The sequence below is a fragment of the Ctenocephalides felis genome, unplaced genomic scaffold (genome assembly GCF_003426905.1).
Source record: "Ctenocephalides felis isolate EL2017-DRISC unplaced genomic scaffold, ASM342690v1 CF-g0.4_SCAFFOLD_03570, whole genome shotgun sequence".
In the NCBI taxonomy this organism is placed as follows: Eukaryota; Metazoa; Arthropoda; class Insecta; order Siphonaptera; family Pulicidae; genus Ctenocephalides; species Ctenocephalides felis.
In genome coordinates this window covers 3,100,787-3,115,111 of record NW_020539724.1, presented here as the reverse complement: position 1 = coordinate 3,115,111, position 14,325 = coordinate 3,100,787, and the positions used below count along the sequence as shown (strand labels likewise).

Here is a 14,325-nt window from a genome sequence, read left to right as displayed (position 1 = left end):
ATTATTGTTTAAATAATTAAAGCCCGCAGTGTCCACAAGTATAAAATTACGAATCAGGAACGAATCAGGAATTACGAATCAGGAACAAAATCCAACTTATTAATAATGAGATGTAAAAAAATTTATTATTTAGCTAATTTACTTGCATTAATGATGTCACTCAGCAATCTCTAAATTACTTAGTTCTTTATAATGATCTATTATTTAATTCATAGCCAGAAATTAGCTTTCATGAGCATTTTTCTAAATCTAAAAATCGTCCAAGCACTCCCTTGAACATTATCAGAATATCAAACTAAATTTACGCGTGAAGAAGACATTATATGTCTAAAAATTTGCTAAATATTCAAAAATGAGAATAATTATTTAAAGCTTAGACATATTTACAACACGCATACAAATATATATATTTCATTTAATGATTTTATTTATACAAATATTAAATACGCGGAATCTTATAGCCGATGTAAAATTATGTTACTCAAAGATTAAAAAATATAACCATTTATTTATATTTACAAGGCAAGGCATTCATGCAATTACACGGTTGTTTTTTGTTTAAACATTCCTCAATTATAAATAGAATGAAACCTTTTTATTCTAATCACTTCAATATTTAAAGGCTTTATTATTTCTAGCGACAATAGCATAATATGTAATCAAAATCCAGTGAAAAACTTTTCACCCAATAAATAAGTTGATAAAAAATTCTTTGCTTGCAAGATCAATTTCATATAAACGCAATCTAAATTTTAAAAATAATTTTTTTAAATAAAAAGCTTTATATGTAATTGGCATAAAAGAAATATCCTGTACATACTAATTTAATTATCTATATTGTGGCAAAAATGCAAAATATATTAACTGTCCTAAATCGAGGCGCTTAATTTGTCAAATTATATAGAATTATCTTTACCTGAACTACGAGGTAGATTCAGCCACATAGATATATGCTATTAACATGTATATATACATATATACATATACATATATTCATATGTATGTATGTATACAATTGCTTGCACTTTCCACATGTTTTTACCAGTTCCACAAAATCATTTCTTAAAATTAGTATATAGTTAGTATGAGAATTTTTTGAGAACCGAATAAAAACATGAATTATAAAAAAGCAAAGTTTCTTATTCTTAGCACTAGACATCCGAGATATATCTATTTTTTATATCTATCCAACAGAAATATATTTAACACATATTCAGAATATTTGCATGAACGAAAGGAGTTGAGATCATTTTGGTGGTAAACATCACGATAGTGAAATAGCTAGAATTTAATTTTATAGTAAGATTTTTTTTAGTTCTTACGTTTTTTTGGGTGATTGAGCTTCGGCGATTTCACTCCTCCATAATGGCTGGTATTCGTTCGCACATTGTCCAAAATCTGCAACAAAAAAAAAAATGAAAATTGATAACCTTAAAAATCTAAGATATTTTTTCGTGCAACTCAAAAACTTCATTTTTTCATCTGTCAAGCAGCATCATCTTCTCACTTTCATAAAACTTATGGTTTTTATTAGCAAAAAACTGGTTCAGGTATAATTTGATTCCATCACAATCATTGAACTGTTTATCATTCAAGGAGTTTTTTGAAGATCGTAAAAAAGTACAAAGTCAGATCAGAAGGTACCAAGTCAAGACTTTATGATGTATGTGGCAAAACATCCCAACCAAGCTCGATAACTTGAGATTTGACAACTAAATCAAGTACAATTTGATACCATCATAATCATTGAATTGTTCACCATCCAAGTAGTTTTGCAAAGATCGAAACAAAAAGGTACAGGTACAAGATCAAGACTGTATGGTGGATGTGGCAAAAAATCCCAACCAAGCTCCAATAATGTTTGCCAATTGACCAAAGATATGTGATGCCAACAATGGAATAAATTGTCAACTGCAACTTTTTTTAACTGCATTGTTTAATTTTGCTAGCTGTTTAATGTAGACATCAAAATTGATCAGTTGGTTAGTAATAACAGTTCAAGACAGACAATTCCTTTGTGATCAACTTCATCTGGACGACCAGATGAAGAGCAAGAAGATCATCTTTAAGTGAAGAATCACCAGAACTAAACTTGGCAAACTAATATTGACACTGCCACATTTTTTAGGCTTTGTCATCATAAACTGCTCATAACCTTTTGTGGGATTAAGATGCCTTTTCACCATTGCAGAAATAAATGACATAAAAATTCGATTTGATTTCCCACCCTTCATTGAACTCCGAAATGGATAAAAAAACTCCATTTTATAAATGGATATCTAATGCCTATTATTCATCACAAGAAGCATTTTACATTTGGATTACGTCAGCAAACCTAAATATTCAACTAAAATCATTTAACCGCACTTACTAAGTTTCCAATCTAATACATAAATACAGATATATTTATCATAATTTATTTATTTAAGTATCTATCAAGTTTTACTACGTAACTATATTCAAACTATAAAACCATATCTCATTTTCCTCATTTCTCAGTTAATTCCAAATCTGATAATTAACAAGTGTCTTGAAAAGTTTGGCAAAAAATTAAATCTTCACGGTTATTAAATTCGAAATGAACTTAAAAAGTAACTTTTAACATCTTCTGTTTTTACGTAATTATTCAAATGAGTTACTTCGATAATCAAATGACTTGTGAGCCAGGAACTGGAAGAATGATAAAACAAATAGAGTTTACCTTATGATTACCATATTTGATTAAGTGGGAATAAGATTGCAGAAAGAATAAGACAGGGGTGGATTTACTGCATCCAATAAATTCTTTTAACATCTAATTGTGAGGCAGAAATATAGATTTCTGTCTAGGTCCACCACCAATATCATAAAAACAATTTAAGTATAAAATATTTTAACGACACTATTTTAAAGAAGAAAGCATAAGATGAGCTATCATCCTAACTCTTACGACGTCACTATAAGAAGATAAATGCATAAATATTCATAACAAAAGTATTTTGTCTCGTCGATAGATTTTTAGTTTTGAACTCTTTTATACGTGTTTTAAATTATTTTATAAGTATTGTTATTTTTAAGTTATATCAAACAGATTTTTTCATATAACCTCTGTAAAAGCTTACATTTGGGTGAGGTAAAAAAGACCAACTATGCATTTATACTAACAAAGGCAATAAAAATATAAAATAGTAAAAAAAGTAGATTTTACAAGCCATTTTAAAGAGATAATTTCTTTTTTGCAAAAAATGTGCTCATGAAATGTTTATTTAGCATTGGTATAAGTTAGAATTAGGAGCTAAAATTAGAAAATATCCATATTAAGGACCACCCTAATATATATATATATATATATATATATATATATAAATATGAGTGTGTATGTATGTTTTTGTGGGTATGTATTCTATAATTGAATGAATTTAATGAATGCAAATCCATCCCTATAAGTCGTCAAAATCAAGTCGTGCATTTAAATCATCCCTCACTGCAAAGAAAAAGCTCGAACTTCCTGTCGACAAATGTTGACAGTAATTGTTTTAAGAAAATATGTAATTTTACAAAACGACATTTTCCGACTTCTCTCTCCAAGAGCACGCGTGCTTTTCCTTTTCCTCCAAGAAGAGGGGCGATGGGGCCGCGGGGGAAAATGGCACATTATTCTGCGCAATTATGCAAAAAGTTTCAACACTTGAGTTCTTTCTCAAGCCATATTTAATAGAATTCGCGACTCTGAGCAGTAAATGCGGTTAATAAATGTCTGCGGAATTTTTCACTCGTTATTCGTTTTAAAACAGGGTGGAAAACGATTTTAAATGTATGCTATTTATGGGCCACAAAATTGGGCATACGCGGATAAATTACAAATTATTGTAATATCATGATATTAGTGAAGATAATTATAATTATTAGCTGCTAAAATGAATGAAATGATGATTGAACCAATTCCTAATAATAAAGTTTTCTGATCATAATTTCCGATAATAAAAAGGGCTATAGAAAGCATATTGTTATCTAAGTTTTCACTTGTCACCAATTTGTTTCAAACGAGTATCGAACCTAGAGAATTTCCACGGTCGAAAACCATAACTCTAACCCCTAAGCCACAAAAAAGCCTGATTATTCGCGTTTTACTTGCTTATGTTATAAGGACATTTTCAATCTAATTCAGGTAATTTTCCAAATATCAACATTGTAATGAATTTAAATTAACAAACCAAACAAGCCTTTCATTGAATTTATATCACATCGATCCTACGATTCCGAAAATTTACTTAGAAAGTACCTAAAGGAATATTTTGTTTTTTCCCCACCAAAGAACAAATTAATTAACTTCAGCCCAAAACTTCGATTGCAAATATTCAATTATATATGACGAAAAACCAATCGCGCGACCATACGATTGCCTGCCCCTCGAAATTTAATTTTTTTGCCTTGGAACCGATAAGTTGAACGGTTAAAACACATTAATAATTTGTCGGTGCGAAAAATAACTTTTCAGCAAACTGCTTGGTGGACTCCATTATTCAAATTTCACTCTTCGATGATCTTGGACGACTTTGTCGAATTCGTGAAAAACAAGCGTAGGCAACTTTGTGAACAAGTTCCTTCGAACCGATCACGAATTATTAATTGATGGCATTTTTCGAGTCGCCGTTATAAAACGGTTTCACTTCAGGAACAAAAGTACATAAATATAGGGGCATAGATTTGCGAATTAATAAATTAACGGTTGTGCATAGAAAATGGAATCACTTGGTAGATTCTTAGAGGCGTTCTAAGGTTAATGACGAAATGGATGCAGATACTTTAACAGAAGTGGGATGAATTGAGTAATTGTAATACATTAAATATTCTCATCACATCACATATTAATTTTGGAATTGGTCTAGTTCAAACACTCTAGCATGACATAGTTGATGCAATATAAAAAAATAGCAGAAGATTTGCGAAGCTTCTATTGTTCTTGATTACTCAGGAGCAAACAAACATAGGAATAGTCACAAAATTGTGAATTTCAATGTGACGTGGCAATATTTACCTTATTCTATATAAAGACAGATTTAGAAAATCATACATTTTCGAGAACCTGATATAAACCATCGAGTTTCTTTCGAATATTGAGTCGCCTACATCAAGTGGTTGCTACTATGACCATTATAAATACATTCTACTACTAATGTTAAAAGCAGTAGAAATACTAGTAGTAAACGTTAACTACTGTTATTACTATGATATGTAAGAGTATTTTTTTAAAATTATCAATTATCAATTATTACCTGTAAGCGCCGTCAGGACGGCGCCCGCGGCGCTAGTGCACCCAAGACGGTGGTGTCACACTCGCCGAATATTGAGCAGATTGACTGGACACCGCCACACCCCTTGCACCATTTCCATTGACACCACCATCGCCTAATGTCCTCGAACTATCACTACCGCCAAGACCAGTCCCCGACGCCAATTGTACGGAACCGCCAGCATGGTGATGTAGATGTTGATGGTGCAAGTGTTGTAGATGATTGCCACCTAATTGGTGGTGATTATGTTGCTGTTGTTGCTGATGGTGAGCGGCCATGGCGGCTGCAGCAGCAGCTTGGGATTGGAAGTTGAAATCGAGAGAACCGTCCATACTCAGTTCGTGCTTGGTTAACTAAAAGATATAAAAAATATATAATTACCAAAAAATACTCACATGGAACTGAACAAAGTTACGGTTTTATCAATCAATTATTAATTATCAATTATTACCTCATCAACGTTGCAGTCGAAGCCTCCAGGAATAGTCTCAATATTAATATTCAAATCATCCAAAAGTGCACTATTATTCAAAGCTCCCATCAACTGTCCCATCATTGTGCTCGGTGCTTGGTTTTGCTGTTCCAGGATTGTCCCATTCCTCCTCAGAAGAAGTGTTGAGGTTTGGGAACTGGGAGGTGAAGAATTACCCTGGGATGGAGAACATTCTCCACCTGTGGAAAGATACTGTGCACCACCCATGGGATCCGGAGATGGTTCGGATTGAGGGTAAGACGGTGACATACCAGGGCAAGATGATGGTGATAGACTCTAGAAGATAAAAACATACTTGGTTAGAGAAATTTATACAGGCAGTTGTAGCAGATTTTTGTAAAGGAATGTGTATGATGTATTTGATTCAAAACTAGATTTACTTACTTCTCTAGGATCACAAGAGTGCATGCAACCGCAATTTTGTATTCTGTGCAGTGGACATTGTGGCAAGCCATAAGGTGATGTCCCATATGGTTGTTGGTATGGCGGAGGAGGAATATGCTGATTTCCTGAATTTACAAATCTAAAGGAAAAAAATGAATATAAATATCAAAATATGCAAATCAATGTCTCAGATGTTATAATTTAATAATTTGGAATTTTATTAATTTACTGTATCAATCTAAACACGTGGTTTAAATATTTACAATAATAAATACTATACAAACTTACAGTACTTGTTTATAAAAATAAGCGAATTCGCATGCAGAAATAATTTGAAAAATATTTAAAAATTTATTACGACTACAAATTACTTTACTACAATTTTCTACAATACTTGTAAAATATTTAAAATTTAATAAAACTACTTATGTGAATTTAATAAAAGAATTCTATTAAAAGAATTATATTAAAAATATTATTTTCATGTATGAATTTGTTGGGTGCCTGAAAGAGAAATGAGTTTTTATTTGATTAAAGATCAAAAGAGTAGGAGAATAATATACTGATTAATTTATCAATCACTTTCACAATTAGTATATTAATTAATAGAATTTGATTCTAATAGAACAATATCGAAATATAACCATATATTAATAAACAGAATTGGTCTATTCTCATATTGTTGCAAATTAGACACAAAATGAATACTAGGGTAAATATTCTAGAAATTGTTAGGTGTCTTTTGTTGAAGTGTTAGATTATCTTATATCAACTACCGATTTTTATAACTTTTCAAATACAATATTCTTCTACTCATTAGACCCTTTATTATTTATTACTTAACGCACCCTTGCATATAATCTCCTACATTTTGTAGTTTCATCGATTCAGCTAAATTTCCTGCCAATTGATCCAAGGCAGGTTGTTGTTGTGGTTGATAATCGTTTGGAGGATTATATCCAGCACTTCCAGATGTCGTCCAATCTGGCTCTGCTCCGTGCAGGGACGGAATAGGAGATAATCGGCCGCAAGACGAGGCGTTTGATGATGCCCTTTGTCTGAAGTCCGGGGATAGTTGGAATCCGGCGGAGCTGTTTTGGTTTGGTGATTGATTTTTAGAAAAAATTTGAATAAAATGTTATGGTAGCGTAAAATAAAAGAAGACTTGAAGATCTTAAGCAGGAAAGGTAAAAAACATATGAAATTTTAAGATAGGAGAAGACTAGAAGATCTTAACCAGGATAGAATGTTGGAATAGAAGAAGGCAAGCAGATCCTAACCAGAAAAAGCGAAAGATATTTGAAATGTTAAAAGATCTTGATCAGGAGAAGTTGAAACAGGAGAAGGATAGAAAATCTTAGCCAGGAGGAGTTAAAGATATATGAAATGTTGAAATAAGAGATTGAAATGAGATCTTAATCAAGAAGTTAAAGATATATGAAATGTTTAAATAGGAGAATGCTAGAAGCTCTTAACCAGGAAAAATTAAAGATGTATAAAATTTTGAAACAGGAGAATCCTGAATGATCTTCACCAAGCTAATTTAAAACAAGAGAAGGATGGAAGATCCAACCAGGAGGGGTTAAAGATATATGAAATGTTGAAATAGGAGAATGCTAGAAGATCTTAACAGGAAATTTAAAGATATATAAAATGTTAAATAGGAAAAGGCTAGGTGTATGAAATGTTGAAACAGAAGAATCCTGGAAGATCTTGACCAGCAATTTTCGGAAAATGCTGGAAGAATTTTATCAGGAATAGTTGAAGATATATGAAATATGTGGATTAGGAAAATGCTAGAAGAAACACCTGATCGCACAGAAAATACGTAGTTTTTAGACAGTTTTTATCAGATCCCCTGTACTTTTTTTTAGAAACAAGTTTTATTAATATATATGATTAGAAAGAATGCTTAATATCATAAAGGAGAAAGTTGCATTATTTAAAAATGTGGAAGTTAGGTAAAATGCTTTAAGTAAGTTAAGTTGTAAAAATGAAATGTTGAAAGCTGTATTAATAAAATGCTGAAAGCTGTAAGAATGATCAATCTAGAAGCACAAATGCAGATAAATGTGAAAACCAATTAAACTACTACCATGCCAATTTTTTTACAACTTATTGCTAACTTGTGATAAATTACCAATAAATTCTAATACAGGACCTTAGAAACTGGCTATCTAATAAAATACCACTTAAACATGCACAGTCACACTCGTTCAATGAATTCCGATAGTTAACGATTTAATAGCATGCGAATGTCATAAATACTTTAGCAGTAACAGATTACATAATTGTAAGCCATTACGGACAGTAAATCATATTGAGTTACTGAACCGTGGCCGTTCGTTAATTGAGACCGATTGGAGAAAGATATGTCTTCACTGAAGAATTGTTGAAATATGTTACTTTTTCAAGGGATTTTTGTAATAGATTGGTACTTTGGTGAAAGAGAATACGAATTGAATGGGCAATTGAGAGAAAGATTAGGTATGTTCATTCGAACAAGTTCCATTATTGCATTGCGTCAGTGTCCTACCGCGTAAACTAAAGTTTTTTTTTTCGAATTATTTATATAATAACTGTTACTTGTATACAGATAGATCACTTTGTTAATTTGCTGTAAGTTGAACTTTTGTAGTTAATTACCAGCAATTTTGCAATATATTTTTTATTATGATTATGTAATGTTGTGTTACATATTTCTGTGAAATATTTCTAATAAATATTATATTTCTCAAATGAAGGAACCGTCCTAGGGATGTGGACGATTTTGCAATATTACGAATGAATTGATAAAACTAGATAATGAAATAATTTTAGTAGATATTAAAATCGATTTCTGGAAATAATCCGAAATATAAAGTATGAAATCACTTCTATGTTAGATTTTGCTTGGGTCAAAGAAGTCATATTGTGAAAGAAGTAATTATTAATTGAAATCAAAATAGCATTTGATGATTTTAATTAGGAATTGTGGAAATTATAACATCATTATCACACAAATAAGAATAGAATATTTTGAAATCATAATAAAATAAAGGAAATGCCCCTATATGTAGTTTTGATGAAACTAAAATCAAAATATAGTATAATGATATTATAATTTAATATTCCTTTTTCCATAGAGCACATGCCAAAACAAAGAGATAAAATATCGGAAAAATGTACAAAAACAAAACATTATAAATACAATTAATATAAAAAATGAAGACACCATTCATACTTCATGCATTTTGAAATTCATAATAAAATATTCGATAAAGGTTTAAGGCAGTGGTTTCCAAACCTACTCATAAAGACCCCCAGAGATCCGTTATAACTTTCAAGGGGTCTATGTTAGTAGATAACCAAACACTTTATAATATCTATTTTATATTGTGAATTAAAAAATGTCTAAACTTAAAATTGTGTTTTCATTTTAAATGTTAAATACTTATATGTTTAATGTTAGTAGTAAAGAAATGTATAAAAAATCGATATCGACTAAATAAGGAGGTCAATGGCAACACCTAAGGGGTCCACAATACAAAAAGTTTGGAAACCTATGGTTTAGAGTGAACCTGAATTGAGATTTAAAGATTATAAGGATTAAAAATAGATATAAACAAATTATATAAAATATTATAAGAGAGCAAGCACTAAATTTAAAAATAGTAAAGACAAGCAGTAGAAAAGTAGTGGTTAAGAATGATACAGTAGATTTAAAAAATGCTGAAATATTATAAAAAGCGACTATAATGTTATGAAAAAGTAAGCAGGATGAAGAAGAAATATATTTATGTTTAAAAGAGTAAATAGCTAAATATGAAATAAATTAATCAGAGCATAATTTGTCTCAATAAGCAAAATTTGTCCATGGTTAATCAATAATGGTACATAAGTAAACAAGTAAGTAACCAAGCAAGTGAATTTCAAAAAATATTCCATATAAAGAAAATAAAAAAATAATCCTGGTATAATTTTCATAAACAAAAAATTATTTAAAAAATAAAAGCGAAAGTAGTACCAGATAGTATATTCCATATTAAGATATTTTTTCCATAATGTTCCAATGAAGCCAGATAACATTTTTTCTACCAATGGTGAAAAAATATTATCAGTAGGTACTCATTGCCCAAGCACTTATAAACTATGATCAGAAAAGAGCAACAATTAGACAAGAATTATATCTATCTTCTTACCTGTGTATCGGTGAATCGGGGAACAAATCCAATCCTTCCGAAACCGAACTTCCAGGACTCGAATGATTATCTCCGGTGATACTTGTCGTCAATCCGGAACCAACTCTCATGGCTTCTACCTTTTTCTTTACCCTACCTCGTCTTTTCTCGAATTTGGAGGTTTCCATTGAGGCTGCACGACGTCTCACAGATTTACCAGGTTTGGCATCAGGGTTGATCATCCACCAGGAGGACTTCCCCGTGCCTTCGTTCTGGACGCGCATGAAGCGGTTGTGGAGAGATAGGTTGTGCCTTATGGAATTCTGGAAGAAGATAAAAAATTAATTATAAGATTTTGTTGGAATATAAAATTATATCCAACTAGCAAACCGTTTCACCACTAGATGGTTTCATTTTATGTAACATTTCGTTTGGTGATTAAAAGACGAAGAAAAAAATTGTCTGCTGTTGAAATTGAATAAAAATTTGCACAATACATGTGATTGATTTGATGGTTTCTAATTGAAATGTTAGGAAACGATTACTTTTTTTACTTTTTTGCACAATTTCAAAGTGCACACAATGCCGGTTTATCACATGAAATTAACTGAGCAGAGAACAATGAGTAGCTGTCAAACAAAAAATATTAGTTTTGTAGTAAATGCTAAGTATCAAAGATGACTCTGTATGTGAAAAAAGAAAAAATGTGCTATAAACCTCACGGAGTCCGAGACCTTTCCAACGAATGCAAAATCGTCGAAATCGGTTCGTGCGTTCTAGAGTTATATCGTCAGGAAGGAAAACCCGACTTATTTTTATATAATAGATAAGGATCTGATGAGGATATCAATCTAGGAGTGAAATTAATTAATGAATTAAGGTTAAATATATAATTCAACGTTTACTTCACGATAGTTACAAATTTCAAAGCAGACACAATATAAGCTATCAAATAAATCTCTTATATAGTCTATATAAAATATTATAAAATTTATATGCAAAATTAAGACACCAATAAACACTTCTGCAGATTTATTATAAACACATCAGTTCGAATAGGGAATAACCGATCGTAAAATATCGCAACAATAAAGCTATTCTAGAAAGTTTAGCTCTAAAACTGATATAAAATAAAATCGAAGCGATAGAAACGAATATAATTGACACGATTCGAGCAAAAAAATATACACTGCCATTGTTAAAGTTGCAGTAATAAAGATATCCGAGCAATTAATGATTTTATAAATCCTGTTACCATAAAACCATTAGATAAAACTTTTCGAATTAGGAGTAAAGGATTTGAAGGTTTTTTTGATGACAAAATATTTCATAGCAAATAGGATTGACATCAATATCTCAAAAACAAGCAAAATAAAAGTATTTTAATGATGCTATTTTAAAGTAGAAGGCAAAAGATTGTAACCAACCATCACCTTGAAATATATCAATCATCATACCTTTGGTGTATTTCGCAAATTCTTTAAATCTTTTGCACGGTAGTATTTGAAAAATACTACCTTGTTGGAAATTTTAATAGTTAGGAGAACTCAACAAATTATATATAAAGCTTCAATTGTTAATAAAATTTCAAACCCTTACATTAGTTATGTTATAATTTGAATTTAAAAAAATATATCATAAGTCCTTAAGTTATTTCATTTGAAACTAGTTCCAAATAATCCTTTCTATTTCCAAGCAATATATTCCCCGACCAAATTCACCATATAATCGTCTAACATCAAAAACGGTCGCCCGTTTCGACTCCATTGACGTTTCATTAGGCTGAACGTTTTAATATTTAATTATTTGTGTCCAGTAGAGAAATGTCGTATTCAAATTGAAGGGTTCAAGCAAAGCTGTCGGAAAAAGGGTTAAAATCACAGGAATTAGACAAAAAGCTCAATTAGAGAAGGCACATTAACACATGCTGTGGCGATCGGGAATTTAACAGCTTTATTCGCCCACCTCTAGGTAATTGATATATGGAGAAAGATTATATTGAACTACTACTGAAATGAAATGAAGATTGAATTTTGCAAAATGAAAATCCCAAACTAAAATTTCTTTAGTGAAAATTTATATATTAATACGAAACTCTGTACGCGGCAGTATTTTTTTCAAAAATAAATGTAATAAAGTTTAGAATAGTAACAATAAATTTGCTCAAATTATCAAAATATTTCCGTTACATTAATTATCTTATTTGTACCAAAATGAACTGATTTTACGTAAAATTTAATTTTACTAAAATGAAAGTTAGCAACATTCCTATTTTAGTTAAACTGTCTAAATAACAATAGCACCTATATTGTATCAAAACCAATAGACTTTTTCATAAAGATAAAACTTAGTACCAAAATTTTTGTCTAAGAAATTCGGCTAGATAATTTATAGTGTCTATCTTTTACCCAACCCTTTCCTTTATAGTAGGTACAATTCAATCACAAAATCATAGCCAATTCAGCGACCTGCAGGTCAGACCATGAACACTGCGACATAAATTACTGAGCATGAGGGTAAAAAGTATTACGTAACACTATAACTTATAATTTATGAGGGCTGTTTTATACAAGGCTTCTAGAAAGGACATTTTAAAAAAAACATATGAAAAAATCTGTAAGAATAAACAAAAAGTATGCAATTGCTTTAAACAAATAGATAAATAATCTAATAGAAATAATAATAATTTTAAAAAATAAATAAATAAAAAAAAAAAATTTCCCCAACCTAATATTTAAGATAATAATTATCACACTTCATGATACTTCTTATTCTTTTTGAGTCTTAATTTTGAATATTTCGTCTTTGAAAAATTATTTTTAAATGCTACATTAATTTTAGTAAAATCTCAAAATTTACATTACATATATTCTTATTGTTCTATACCTAAAATATCCATTTCTAAAATATCTTTTTCCAATGCATTGCAATGCAAATGGGTTACAGGTTACCTCAAAGGACGACACGCGCCGCATCACACAAAAAGTATAATATGTCACGATTCTACATGTTTAAAACATTCATGAAGAAAATGCCATTGGAAATCTTTACTAAGAAATCGAGGTTTAAGTGGGAAGCTACGAATGATTATTTTATAATGGGACAGATGTTTGATCATGCAATCGCTAGAATTACATACTTGGTAATTGCACTAATTAGAATTTATAATGGTAGTAATAGATAGGTAATAGCTTAATTCTATATTTAAATTTAATTTAGAGTATTTATAGAATAAACATTTGACATGTTACTAATAAAAAAAAAAGATTAATTTTCTGATTTATACGAAAATTGCAATATTGGTCTACTTACTTAATTATGCAAAAACAATTTTTTTTAGGAAAATTTTTTTTTTCTTTTGGTAAAAATAATTTAAACATATCTAGATGAGATGTGTTTTGCAGAAAATATTATAAAAAATATCATTTACAACTAACAAATGATAGTACTATGTCATTTCCAAATGCGGTACTTACATATCTGATAACTGATAATTCATGCAATAAAACTAAGAACAACTTAAAGATAAATACAATAAAATCAAATTTTTAAGTGCGTGTATATTGACTAATTATAAAGATATTATATCCGAACAAAAGATAATATTTGTTTACCATACTTCAATTGAGTATCTACTCTTACTTAGGTAAAATTGTCAATTTGCAAAACACTTCAAAAAGTAGTAAAGTACCTACTAAGATATGTGTAACATTCGATTTAAAGTAAGATAAACTAATTTATATAATCTATTATACCGCGATATTATTATGAAATTATCATAAAAATTTCAATGCTATTTGAGGTATTGTACAAGTGTCTGAATTCATTCTTGTCTTAAATTTATTGTAATTTTTTAAGGAAAGTTTAAATAAAATCAAAATTATTTTTAGTTTTTCACAAAATTTTATATATTGTATTTTTTAAGACTGTTCGGACGTCTTTTCGTTTTATTATATTAGCCATGAAGGTGACAAACTTCAGGGCATTAAGCTTTACACGGAATGGTTGCTACCCC

The 14,325-nt window shown here is 30.1% G+C and overlaps 1 protein-coding gene across 1 annotated transcript; it reads right to left on the bottom strand.

Annotated features, from left to right (window-relative positions):
• Positions 1-1,191: 1,191 nt before the first annotated feature.
• LOC113382778 (forkhead box protein O-like) lies at positions 1,192-10,633 on the bottom strand. Its single transcript, XM_026621009.1, has 6 exons — positions 10,332-10,633; positions 6,999-7,241; positions 6,151-6,289; positions 5,725-6,042; positions 5,256-5,626; positions 1,192-1,398 (listed from the first exon to the last, which is right to left on the bottom strand). The coding sequence occupies exons 1-5, from the start codon at positions 10,592-10,594 to the stop codon at positions 5,288-5,290; spliced, it is 1,302 nt and encodes a 433-aa protein (XP_026476794.1). The 5' UTR covers positions 10,595-10,633; the 3' UTR covers positions 1,192-1,398; positions 5,256-5,287.
• Between the last annotated feature and the right edge of the window lie 3,692 nt (positions 10,634-14,325).